The sequence below is a fragment of the Phodopus roborovskii genome, unplaced genomic scaffold (genome assembly GCF_943737965.1).
Source record: "Phodopus roborovskii unplaced genomic scaffold, PHOROB, whole genome shotgun sequence".
Lineage (NCBI taxonomy): Eukaryota > Metazoa > Chordata > Mammalia > Rodentia > Cricetidae > Phodopus > Phodopus roborovskii.
Genome location: NW_026126408.1, coordinates 13,082,684 through 13,096,706, shown reverse-complemented (window position 1 = coordinate 13,096,706; position 14,023 = coordinate 13,082,684). Strand labels below are relative to the sequence as shown.

The 14,023-nt window shown below is 43.0% G+C and overlaps 1 protein-coding gene across 5 annotated transcripts in view; it reads right to left on the bottom strand.

Moving 5' to 3' along the window:
* Positions 1-12,102, bottom strand: part of Znf512 (zinc finger protein 512) — a 47,783-nt gene extending 35,681 nt beyond the window's left edge. For 2 of the 5 annotated variants that reach the window (XM_051181813.1, XM_051181814.1), the window contains exons 1-2: positions 11,940-12,102; positions 11,376-11,434 (exon numbers count right to left, since the gene is read on the bottom strand). In XM_051181813.1, coding sequence (XP_051037770.1) covers positions 11,376-11,434; positions 11,940-11,969 — 89 coding nt within the window. In that variant the 5' untranslated portion in view covers positions 11,970-12,102. Of the gene's footprint in view, positions 1-11,277; positions 11,297-11,375; positions 11,435-11,939 lie in introns of those variants that run through there. The other 3 variants (XM_051181815.1, XM_051181816.1, XM_051181817.1) reach the window with 3 other exon arrangements.
* Positions 12,103-14,023: the final 1,921 nt, after the last annotated feature.

Genomic DNA, 14,023 nt, shown 5'->3' with positions numbered 1-14,023 from the left:
CTCTCTCCTGCTTTCGGTTGGCCACCAGCTACCCCCTCTTTCTCTCCCCTCTCTCAATAAACTCCACGTGGGCGCTGAGTCTCGTGTTTGTGTTTCTTAGGCATTAGCTGCGCAGCAAAAGAACAACATTGGTGCCAAAACCCGGGCAGGCTCTCCTTGAGGGTCACTGGTGGCCATCTGCTAGCGAGTGGCCAGCCAGAGACACTCGGGATCCTGTTTCCGATACCAGTGGTCCGCCTCCATCTCCCCCCCCACCCCATTCGCTGGAAATACCACCCCACACCGACTTCAATTAGGTAAGGTACCCTTTTAAATTTTAACCCATTTCCTTAAGGTCAGGTACATTCCTCACGGGTGGAAGACATACCGCCCGGGGCAGTATATCTGCTCTGCTCTCGGACTGCTGAGTCCTTCTGGCCGCTGTTGGCCCTGGCAATGTATTCGGGCTGACGACCTTCGATATACCGTTCTGCCATTCTCATTTACGGCGTGGCCACACTCTTGAGCTGACGAGTTCCAAGACTGCATGGTCACTTTCTGTTCTACCCATGGGGAATAAACCGACCAAGGAAATACCCCCACTGGGATGCCTGATAGATGCCACTTGTTAAGGCACCAGTCTTATTTACCTTTGTACTGAAAAGTGGCCTAGATATCCCCTAGAAAATAATTCAAATTGGCCGCGTAAGGGCTCTCTAGATCCTGGTATTTTACTGGATCTTTCAAATTACTGCCAGCGAACAGGTAGATGGAAGGAGTTTTTTCTATCTCTCTGCTAAATAATCTCTTACCCTAAACTTATTTCTGTTCTCTTCCCGCCACGCTAAAACTCTTCTGCCAGCCGCAGCTGCTGCCTGTCTCAGAGCAGTAGCCTGGGCTGAGGCAGCATCTACTCAAGACAAAATTTTATCTCAAAATTTTATGATTTCTGCCAGCTGTTGGGGATATGTTTATGGCAGCCACCATCTTGACCATGTGGCCTAGCCTCACCCCCCATGGTTCTTCCCTCTGCTACACCAGCCACCTAGGCAGGACAGTCTAGCCAGCTTCTGCCACCAGTAGAACCTGTAATTCATTTACCTTTTGCTTTTATTCTTTTATTTGCTTTATTCTTTATTCTTTGTCTCTAATTTCTTTTTCACTATGTCATACATAGCTTCACATTCTAGTCTTCTCAATTTTACCCAGTCCTGTTTAATATATCTGTACATTTAATTTAAATTTATGTAAATGTAAGCTAACTTCATACAACTTAAATTCAACTGTACTAAGTCTCAAATATTTCTAAATTGTTATGTGCCTTTTAATGGTGGTAAACATTTAAGGTTATACATGTCTATTTCAAGCTAACAAAATATTTATGCCACCCCGTCTTTCCTGTAAGCTGTTTATAAAGGTTAAACCTCTATTATCAAAGGGAGTTTTTCTCTACCTCTTTGTCCTCTATGGGTATAAGTCTAACCTACTAAGTTAAAACCAGTTACAGTCAGGCTGCAGGGCTCTGAGTAAAACATCCCTCCACAGCCTCTCAGCTTGGATCCAGTTTTCCAAACAGATTAATTAATTACAGGGATAAAGCCTTACCTAGCCACCTATGTGCTTAAGGCAGGTAACTAAAGACATATTTTTGTATACTAAAGTATGCTAAACAGTCAGACAGTCCTCAAATGCTCAGAGATCTAGAGAATATGGCATTTAAAATGTTTCATTAAAAAGCTTTTATAACAGAGAGACAGGCCAGCTGCTGGCACCACCCATTTCCTCCAAGAAGACTGATGGACACTGAAAGAAGCTCCACCCACAAAAGTGGCAATGCTAGCCACGAAGCAATCCTGCCTTTCATCTCAACTGCTGCAAAAGGCTCTAAGGACCGTGGACAAGAGGGCAGTGGAATCAACTTTCTCCACGTTGCTTGGGCCAACGGTAGGTAAGTCTTCCAAAAGCTCCTAATCCACAGGTCTCATGCCATCAGCAAAAGGCAGACGTCTTTAAAACCTCTGACTTCAACAACTGTGGAGGACCTGGGGGTGGCTGTCCATGCTGCCAGCTAGTAAGTCTCTGTTACTCTCTAATCATTCAGGTAAAATTTTATCCTTCTCAAGAACTCTGATACTTTTGACGACTGGTAGCTTTGTCAGCTTAAAGCAGCAACAAAGGCTCCAATTGTTTCAAAACAGATTTCAAAAATGGGTATTTTAATGTTGCTACTGTTTATAGTCTTAATATTAATCAATAAAGTTTTAACAGTATTAAACACCATACTATGCCACTATATGATCACATCTGTAACTATGACCTTACAATTAAGGTGCTTTTCATTGTGCTAAAAATCTGCCAGCTGCATGTGTTAATTCTTTCAGCCAAATCATTTCTAACATGAGTATGCTGCTAATGTGTCTTAATATTTATGTTTTCACAAACTCAAAGGATTCTTTTAAGTTCCAGGGAGCAGAATTGGATCCATTTACAGGTCAGATTCACTCCAAATAAATCACCTTTTTCCTGGCCTGGGGACTTCCTTCCCTTGTCCCGGGACCCCCTTGGGAGCCCCTCCCCCACCTCACACTTCTCCCATTAAGTACTAAGACCTAAGAGAAAAACACCTAACCTTGTCCTCTGTTCTGCTAACATCTTGCCAGGTCTCAAAGAGACGCCAGAGCCCCATACTGTCAGAGCTGTGATGAAACAACCAGCTACCAGGACATGGCAGCACCCCAGCCTTCTCAGATCCCCCAAAGACTATCTGCGCCCCCAATTCAGCAGGAAGCAGTCTCCAGAACTCAAAGTCCTTATTCCCTGCCACGCCCAACCCCCACCTTTTTAATAACTATAAGAGGTGGGAATGTTAGGAACTAGCAGCCAGCTGACACCCCCCCCACCCCCCCCACCCCCGCCGCCCCAATGAAGGGCGGGACGCTCATGGCCCTGTCATCCTTACCTCAGCTTTACCTGTGGCCAGAGGACTCAGTTACACATGTGCAAGCCTCTTTTAAAGCAAGCGTGCCAAGTGCTTCTCTCTCTCTCTCTCTCTCTCTCTCTCTCTCTCTCTCTCTCTCTCTGCCTCTCTCTGCTCTTTGCTCTCTCTGGTCTCTCTCTCTGCCCTCTCTTTGCTCTCTCTCTGCTCTCTCTGGTTTCTCTCTCTGTTTCCTCTCTCTGCTCTCTCTCTGGTCCCTCTCTGTTCCCTCTCCCCTCTCTCAATAAACTCCACGTGGGCGCTGAGTCTCATGTTTGTGTTTCTTAGGCATTAGCTGCAGCAAAAGAACAACAAGCACCATCCCGCAATTTCAAGTCTACAGAACTATAGTAATAAAAACAGCATGATAACAAAAACAGACATGGTGATTAATGGGATCTCATTGAAGACCCAAATACAATCCACATGCCTATAGGCACCTGATTTTTTATGAAGAAGCCACAAATACACACTGGAAAAAAGACAGCATCTTCAGCAAATAATGCTTACCAAACTGGATGACTGCATGTGGAAAAATCCAAATAGATTCATATTTATCAACCCGCACAAAACTCAACTCCAAAAGGATCAAAGACCTCAACATAAAACCTGATACACTGAACCTGATAGAAGAGAAATGGGGAATAGCCTGAACTCATTTGTCACAGAAGACAACTTCCTGAACAGAACACCAATAGTACAGGCACTAAGAACCTGGGACCTCAAGAAACTGAAAAGGTTCGGCACTGCAAAAAACACTGTCATTTGGAACAGCAAAGTCATTTGGACAAAGCAGCAGCCTAAAAAATGAGAATTTTTTTTTTAACAAACAACAGATCTGATAGAGGACTTATAACCAAAATATATAAAGAACTCAAGAAACTAGATATCAAAAAACTAAATAATCAAATTTAAAAATGAGGTACTGATCTAAACAGAATTCTCAAAAGAGTAACTCAAATAGCTAAGAAACATTTAAAGAAATGTTCCACATCATTAGCCATCAGGGAAATACATGTTAAAATGACTCTGAGATTCTACCTTACACCGGTCAGAATGGCTAAGAACAATAAAACAAGTGACAGGTCATGCTGGCAAGGATGTGGAGTAAGAGGAACAATCATCCATTGTTGGTGGGAGTACAAACTTGTACAACTGCTATGGAAATAAGCATAGCAGTACCTCAGGGCAATGAGAATCAATCTACCTCAAGATTCAGCTATACAGCTCCTGGGCATATACACAAAGGATGCTTCATCCTACCCCAGGGACACTTGCTCAACCACATTCATTGCTGCTCTAGTCACAATAGAAATGAGAAACAACTTAGATTTCACTCAACAGATGAATGGATAAAGAATGGTACAGTTGTATAATGGAGTATATTACTCAGCCATTTAAAAAAAGAAAGAAAGGAAGAAATTTACAAGTAAATAAATGGAATTACAAAAAATATTATCCTGAGTGAGGTACCCGAGACCCAGGAGAAATATGGTATGTATTTGTTTGTATATGGGCATTAGCCATTAATCAATGATAAGCAACTGTAGAACCTCGGAGGTTAGGTATTGAGTAAGGGACTAGAGGGGATAGATCTTGTTAGGGAAAATGAATAGTATGGATGGATGGATGGATGGATGGATGGATGGATGGATGGATGGATGGATGGGGGAGAGGAACTGGAATGGGAGGATCAAATGGGAGGGGAGAGAGGAGGAGGGCCAAGGAGGAAATACAGGGAGAGACAGCTAATATTAAGAGCCATTTGAGGGATAGTATGGAAACCCAATACATTAGAAGTTTCCTAAAATATATACATATATGAAGGTGATCTAACTGAAATTGCCAAATAATAGGGGAGACAGAGTCTAGTCACATGACTGAGTAATTGAGTTGTTGGCTAAAGGGATCCCATGGGAACCCCCCCCCCCCCAAAACACAGGCTATTGCCAAGACTACAAGTTACTCTCCATAAACTGAAGACAAGGCCCCACTGCTGAAGAAAACACCTCTACAATTTATTAAACACAGAGAAGTTGAGCTGGTGCCTACACAGAGAGCCTTCACCCCTATGTTCCATCATCTTTGGTATAGGAAGGTACTCTGAACACTACCAAAAGAGAAACATAAACACCAACACAGTTACACACCCTTTGATTGACAATGGGTCTCAGCTGTAAGATATGCTAGTTCTACAATGTGACACAAAGTTTGTGGGAGTAACCAACCAGTATTTGACTTGATTTAAGGCCTACTTCACAAGATGAAACCGATACCCAACACTGTAGGTAACCAAGAACCTGAGACTAGATAGCCCAGGACCTAGGGTAAAACCAAATACCCCTTTTCTTAAAAAACAAAAACAAAAAACAAAAGGAAGAGCAATAAAAGCTCATGACATTCAGCTATACCCATAGATCAGTGCCTTACTTAGTCATTATCAGAGAAGCTTCCCCCTGCAGCAGATGGGAGCAAACACAGAGACCCACAGCCAGACATTGTGCCAAGAGTGAGAGACTTTGAACACTTAGCCCTAAGATTTCTCCATCAAATCCCTCCACTCAGGGCTCAGGGAACCTTGAGGAAAAGCAGGCAGAGAGGGTGTATGAACCAGAGGGGATGATGGACACTAAGAAAACAAGGCCCTCTAACTAACACAAGCAAAGCTCATATGAACTCACACAAACTGAGGCAACATGCACAGGGCCTGCAGGCATCTACACCAGGTTGCGCGCGCGCGCGCACACGCGCGCGCGCGCGTGTGTGTGTGTGTGTGTGTGTGTGAGAGAGAGAGAGAGAATGTGAGAGATTGTGTGAGTGTGTGTATGACAGTGTGTGTGTGTAAGAGTTGTGTGAGATAGTGTGTGTGTGAGATTGTGTATGTGTGTGTGTGTCTGTGTATGTGAGTGTATGAGTGTGAGAATGTGTGTGCAAGTGTGTGTGAGATAGTGTGTGAGTGTGTGTGTGTGAGAGAGAGAGAGAGGAAGAGAGAGAGAGAATGGTTTCCAGTTTAGTGTTTTATGGGATTCCTGAGTGTGGGAACAAGTGTGTCTGTTTCTTGTGCCTTCTCTTGGGCTCTTTTTCTTGTTTGTTTTGTCCCATTCCAATGTTTTAATTTTTATCTTTATCTTACTTTATTTTATGTAAAAAACAAGTTTTGTGATCCAAAAATTAATTTTAAAAAAGCCCCTTACAATTTAAAAAAAAATTATACTTTGTATTTATTGGAGAGGGCATGTGTGTTAGAGGTCACGGGTCACTTTTCAGGAGCCCATTCTCTCTTCCATGTAGGTCCTGGAGGTGGAATTGAAGTTGTCAGGAGTGGTGACCGGTATCTTTATCCACTGATCCATCTCACCACCCCAACAAATGGAATATTTTTTAATGATGAATTTTAAACTTTTGTTCTTCAAAAACAACAACACTAAGGATATGAAAAAGTCAGGCATGGCAATGCCTCTCTAATTCTAGGACTTGGGAGGCAGAGTCAGTGGATCTCTGTGAATTTGAAGCCAGCCTGGTCTACATCTTGAGTTCTAAGACAGCTCGAGCTACATAGTGAGACCTTGTCTTGAGAGAAAAAGAGAGGGAGATGGAGAGAGACTGGGAGAGGGAGTGGGGGGGGGGAACAAACCACGAACTGGGAAGAACTAACTACAAATCAAAAGACATCTTGATTTTTTTTTTTTTAAATTAGGCCCAGGATGCAGTACAGTGGTGGATGCTTCATGCCTGGGTTTGATCTCTAGCACCCAAATTTGGAGTGATATTAAGGAAAAAAAGAAAAAAAAAAAAAAAAGGACAGTGAAGAACATGAATTTTTTATATAATTTATTTATTTTTATTTGATATGCATTGATGTTTTACCTGAAAGTAAGTCTACATGTGGAAATCGGATCCCCTGGGTCACAGACAGCTGTGAGCTGCCTTTTGGGTGCTGGGAGTTGAACCCAAGTCCTCTGGAAGAGCAGCCAGTGCTCTTAACCACTGAGCTATCTCTCCAGCCCCATAAATGGATTCTTTACAGAAAAAGATAAAAGTGGTCAACAAGCAAACTAAACAAGATGTCAGGTGTTAATCACAGGTGCATCTCTATGTACCCATTACATTAGCAAAGATTAATATATATACAAATATACATATATAGACACATCACATACACATATACATACACACTAACTTGGAAGTCAAGTAGTATTCTTTTTGTTGGTTTTTCCCTATTTTCCTATTTTGTTTTGAGAGAGGGGAAGAGAGAGAAAGGACATGAAGTTGGATGGGTATGAAAGTGGGAAGGATCTGGGAGGAACTGGGGAAGGGAAAGAATAGGATCAAAATATATGGTATGAAAATAATTTTTAAATAAAAAAATAAACACAATGTTGTCATATGACCCAATCAACATAGATGGTAAATGCTATTTTAGGCATTTACCAAGTGAAATGAAAGTACTTGTCTACACAAGATTGACACATGAATCTCACAAAACTTTAGTGTAATTCTCCAAATAAAAAATAACCCAACAACCCAAATTTCCACATAGGTAGATGGCTACACAAATTGTGATGTACCTGTAATGGAATTCTATTTGGCAATGAATAACGATTTACAACTCAAAATTACTGCTCTGGCAAAGAAATGGCATTTTTTAAAGATGAAGGAGGAGATGGCATTTTACATATGCAGACCATGAAAGCCACTGCAGTTACAATTATTAGTGTCTGGAGCAGAGGTTCTCAACCTTCCTCAGGCTGTGACCGTTTAATAGAGTTCCTCATGTTGGAGTCACCCTCAACCGTAAAATTATTTTCGTTGCTACTTCATAGCTGTAATTTTATTTTGTTTTGAATTGTAATGTAAATATCTGATATGCAGGATAGTTGATAGGTGACCCCAAAAAGGTCAAAACCCACAAGTTAAGAGTCACTAGCCTAGGGACAGGAATGAATGGAGGGACAGACTACAAAAGAACAGAAGAAACTTTTGGAAGGGGCAGTTAACAATATTCGTTACTCTTCCAGAGGACCCAAGTTCAGTTCCCAGCACACAAACTGGGAGGCTTATAATTCTAGCTCCAAATCATCTAACCCCACCGGCCTCTGTGGACACAGCATTCACATACATAACACCCACACAGATACAAATGCATACACATAATTTAAAATAATAAAAGTAAATCTTAAAAAAAAAAAAAAAAAAAAAAAAAAAAGCCGGGCAGTGGTAGCGCTCACCTTTAATCCCAACACTGAGGAAGCAGAGGCAGGTGGATTTCTGTGAGTTCAAGGCCAGCCTGGTCTACAAAGCAAGTACCAGGGCAGTCAGGGCTACACAGAGAAACCCTATCTCAAAAAAAAAAAAAAAAAAAAAAAAAAAAATCTTTAGAGGGTCTGGGGAGTTGACTCAGCAATTAGAGCAATGGCTATTCTTGCAGAGGACCCAGGTTCAACACCTCCACCATGTGGCAGCTTACAACTGTCTGTAACTCCAATTCCAGGGATCCGATGCCCTCTTCTGGCCTTGGCAGGAACCAGGCACACACACGGTACAGATATACAAACAAGCAAAACATTCATACACATAAACTTAAATTAAATTTAAAAAATTGGGGATAGATAGAAACATCTGTGTCATTGTGATTGCAGTTTTATAGATTCATTCTTATATCAAAATGGAACATAGTGTACACATGAAGCAGATGTATCTCCTGTGTGTCGATTATACCTTAATAACAGACCTCTAGGAGTGAAACTCAGCAAACAGGAGCAATCTCTATACAATAAAGACTGCACATCATCAATAGGCCATTAAGAGACAAACCCCATGTTATTCCCATTAGAAAAGTCTTGTGGATAATTTTTTTTACTCTCTACAGAGGACCCAGAAGCCTCTATCTTCTATCTCATGAATAAATGTAAGCATGGGTGAAAATAAATAGTTTATAGGGTCAGCACAATTAATATGCAGCAGATGAAGTCACCACCATGGTTAAGAAACTCTCTTAAGTTACTATCTTGTTTTTAAAAGACTCAACAGAAACATGCCTCAAGTATTGTGTGCTATCAACCCAAAGCAGTTTTATTTATTAAAAATGATATCTCAAACACCCACAAAGGGCAACACTGTAACAAGAAAATGGTCTTATGATGCAATGCCTTTCATGATTAATGACTTCATAATTTATCACTGGCGTAGTAAGTCTCCACTCCTAACCACACAAATGACAGCCTATTTTCAACTCTTTTTGGATTAAGTATTTTTAAGAGCCTCTAGCTTATTCTTTTAGATGCAAATATTTAGATTTCATTTTTAAAAAACATTTTGGTCCATCTCTGCATCCTTTGTAGTCTTTTCCTAGTTTAATCTATCTTTAAAGACTGGTATTCCCCAGGTTTCATCCTCTCTTCAGGTCTCACTTCAGACCATCAGCTCCCAAACTTCGCAATCTCTCATAAGACAAATAAGATCGAGTGTTCCTGGGACTGGAAACATGGCTCAGTGCTTAAGAGCACTTGGTGTTCCTGCAGAGGGCCCAGATTTGATTCCCAGTACCCACATGGTGATTGACAATCATCCACAACTCTACTTCTAAGAGATCTGATGGCCTCTTCTGACCTCCATGGTCTGTTGTGCACAGACACCCATGTGAGCAAAACAATAAACACGTAAACAAATCTAAAAAGGTTTTAAGTACTCTCAATGAGTCCAATCCTGGTTAAGAGATAGGCAATCCATTTGCCTTCATATTGTTTAACAATCTATCTTCTCCAGGCAAGCCAACATATACATATACACTAAGAAACACTGCTTTTTACCACAATTCCTACAAGCTTATGAATACATTCATCTTGTGGAGGAAAATAACATGTTTCCAATTACTTTTCACACAAGTTAATTCTCAAGTCTGTACTTTAAATCAACTCTTCAAATGATGCCTAAATCCATTCATTTTGTTCCTAATATTACCTCTTGTTCAAAAATTCCCAGTTTGGTTTATGAATCCAAAATCCAACTACTGCCAAAGGCAGAAACCTGTAGACACTGATATGTTCCTCCCTCTTAACTCTCCCCTCCAATCAGCACATATATCTGCAACACACACGCACCATGTTTCATTTTCTTTCTTAGATTGTAATTGTCTTGGTACCAGTCTCTACTCACCTTTCAATCCATCTCTTCAAAAGTGACTTTTCCCCTTCAGGAAAATTACAATTCCAGCACCTTAGCATATCATAATGCCCTCTATGCCCTGGCTCCTGCTAACTTCTCTAAAGGGTGTCCCTGTAATACCCTCCACCTCCGCCATCCTCCATGCCATGATACAGAACTTCTTTTACCTGTTCAAATGCTGTTCTCTTGGGACTGGAGGGTTGAGTTTCCTAGCTTCTATCTTTGAATGACCTATTCTGGAAATACTGAAACCACCACTCTGCTTCCCAAAAGCAGAGTATTAAATTACATTATAAAAATATTTACTAGCAGTGCATATCATAGCTCATGCCTGTAATCCCAGCACTGGGAAGGCTGAGGGAAGAGGAATGCAAAAGTTCAAGTTCAGTCTGGGTACACAATCAATTCTGATCAGCCTGAGCCACAGAATGCCACCCTATCTCAAAAACAAAACAAAACAAAAACAAAAAGCAAAAAAACAGTGTGTGGTGGCACTGGCATGTGGCATGTAATCCCCCGGCACTCAGGAGGCAGACTTGCAAGTTACAGGTCAGCCTAGGCTTCATAGTGAGTTTCCAGACAGTGAGACCCTACCTAAAAAAATACATTTTTCCTATTCCACTGGACTGTGTTGCCATGCTTACCTGTCTCGTTCTGTTTTCCAAACCAGTGTACCCAATCTACTACACAGCTGACACAGAGCTGGTACTAAATAAATGTCATCAAATAAAGGAATTCACCAGGGAGGTCCAAGTTAATAGGAATCTTTTCTTTTGTATTAGCCACAGAAAAACTTAGCACATTTGCTATACAAAATAATAAATCAGTGCCACAACTAAGTAGCTTGAAAAGATAAAGGTCCCTCACAGCTATCTTTATTTTCCTTTCCAAGTTCATCAAATTAATTATGAGCATATATTTGATGGGGAGAGCAGGACTGCCACTAGTTGAATCACATATTCCGTCTTTATTATAACGTGCATTTTTATTGCAAGCTAGGTTTTCCTTCCCCACTCTAGGATTACACCTGCACTGTCCAATCCAGTAGCCACTAGCTACAGCTGGCTACTGAAATTTAAGTCAATTAAAATGAAATAAAACTTCTTATAATTCAGTTTTTCATTTGCACTAGCCACATCTCAAGTGCCCCCAAACCATACCTGGCTAGTGGCTATGATGCTCCACAGTGCTGACACAGAACACCTTTATCAGCACTGTCTACACAATTTCAAAAATGTCCTCCGAAAACCTCACTTACTTCTTAGCTCCCACGATCCTGGCGCTCCTCTGCTGCTTAAAGGGTGTGGGTCCCGGGGTCTAGCAAATCACAAGCACACGGGTGAGTGCTGGGGACCTTTGAATCTCATCCACAAAGAGATGAACCCCCCTCGTGCCTACATTGTGAAGCTCTCGCGGGCAACGAAGGTGACACTTTTTAGAAAACGTGTGCCATCCTATTTTTCTACAGTGTAAAGGCGGGTTGACAATACCAGAGCTTTCATCTTCGCCCATTCTCAAAGCCCTATCCTAGATGGGAGGTTCGAAAAGGGAGACGGGGAAAAGAAAAAGGAAACGGAAGGCACTGGGGATGCTGAAGGAATATAAACTAATTGCAATCTGTCGAGGAACTGAGTCCGAGGATATGGGGGTACAGGCAAAAATAAAAATGGGGAAGGGGGCAAGTGGATCTGATATAAAAGGGTGGGGCCTACGATGGGCTCTGATAAAACCAACTCTGAGTACGGGACAAAAGCAAGGGACCGCGTGTTCTCGGCTCGAGAGCTCTATCTCTAAGGTATAATGGTCACACCAAGAAACTCACGGCGGTGACTGCACCGAGTCTGGAAGACATCACTCCCCCTCCACGCCTAACAATTTCACCCAAGGGCTCCGGCCAGACCGACGCCACTTCCGCTCTCCTCGCCTCTCCCGGATGTGGTCTCGGCGGCGACTAGCCCTGTTCTGAACATCTACTTCCGCCTAGCAGCTTCCGAGGGGGCTGCGGCGGTGAGAGCGTCACGTGACCACTCGGCTCTGGCTTCTTTTGAGACCCCGCCCCCACAGCGATGGGGGGGGGAGTTTAAGGAGGCGGGCGGGGCGGGAGGGTTGGAGCAAGGGGGCGGAGTCTGAAGATTTGAGGGGGTCCTCTTGAACCCCAACCCTAGTTCCGGGCGTTTGCACACCTAGTCCCACCCACCCCACAAGTGATCTCACAGCTGCAGATAGAGTTCAATTATTGCCCCTTTATTGATCTTGAATTACAGACCCATTTTCACTCCCCTCCCAGATAGGTCTTTCGTTGTCGAGGGCAGGCAGTGGCTGAGCAGGAAGGGGCAAGTAGATGATGATTTGCAAGATATTACTAATAGGGGCAGATCTCTCCTTATCTACTAACTTCATGCCTCCAAACTTGTCCAGCTTTTGGGCTTTTGGGTGTGGTCCCTAGGAGACATACTTAAATAAGTCTTGAACTCTTTATCTTTAGACAAGCTATATGTGGTCCTCTCTTTGGAGGAACTGTATTTGAGGCTCTCCCTGGGACTGTGATGGGGTCTCTCGCTGTGACCGTGCTGTCTCCTCTCCGAGTGATGGCTGTGTCTGCTTTCAGAGGGACTGCAGTGAGTTCTCTCAGAATGACTGCGGTGGCTGCGTCTGGAAGAACGCCTATGTGGCCTGGACTTAGAGTGACTGTGGTAGACTCTTCCAAAAGAGCTGTGTCTTTTCCTACAAAAGGGACTGGAAGGGCTTCTCTCAGACAAACTACCATGGCTCCTTTCTGAAGGACTGGCCCGTGTCCTCCGGATGGGACTGAACTGGCTCCTTTTTGAGAGACTGCGGTGTCTCTGAGAGGAGGTACTGTGTTGGCTCCTCCCAGAAAGGCTGAGTCGATTCTTTGGGGAGGAAGTGTGTCCTCTTCTCTCTCGAGAGCTCCTCCCCGAGGGGCTGCGATGCCTTCTTCCAGAAAGATTGGGTCGGCTCCTCCTTGAGGGACTGCGACCTCTCCCCTTAAAGAAATTGTGATGGCTCCTGTCAGAGAAACATTGAGGGGTCCTTACAAAGGAACTACCTCCCTTTCTCTGGGAGGGACTGCGATGGCTCCTCTCAGCGAGACTTCTAAGGGTTCTGTCAGAGGGACTGCTGTGCTTTCTCTGAGAAGGACTGCGACGTCTCCACTCAGAGAGACTTCGATGATGAGTTCTCTCCGGGCGGCTGCGATGTGTCCTTTCAGAAGGCTTATTAGGTAGGGCCCTCTCACGGAAGAAGCCATGTCGTTCTTCCTTCTGTGTGTGTGTCCCTTTAAAGTGACTCAGCAGGGTGAGGGAGTCAGGTGTAACACTCTCCTCAGACTGAAATTTGGCCCCTACTTTAGAACAGGTCTTAGACTCCTGGCTGCAGGTTTCTGCGCTATAATTCTTTGCTTTGCTGTTGACATTTTGAACTACACTCAAAGGTTCTATGATTGAATTAGCTTGGATAATGACATCTCTTTCAGAAACCATGCTCTTCTGCAATTGCAAAGGTCTGGGGTAAGGGGAGCTCACTTGTTTTGGCTGTTGAGTTTGCCTACATTGATCACGAGTTCCCTGCAAGCTGTCCTCTTGCTTAGGAGTCAAGCCTGTTGACCTTGGCTTGACAATCTGTGTGTTGGCTCCTTTGCCATCTTCTAGTAAACAATAATCCTTGGCTTTTTGTTTGGAGTGAAGGTTTTTGCTTGACCACAAGTTGCCTAGTCTTGTCCTGTCCTCCGGCTTCCGTCCAGTAATAGCCAACATTCTATGTGCTGTTTGGAATGCCTGCCTTAGGCCCTGAAAAAGCAGCTGGATGAACCTGGGTTGGGAGGATTTCTTAGGTTGCCTCTTGTAAGAAGCTGAGCTTGTTTGAGCAGTTTCAGTACTCTTGCTTCTT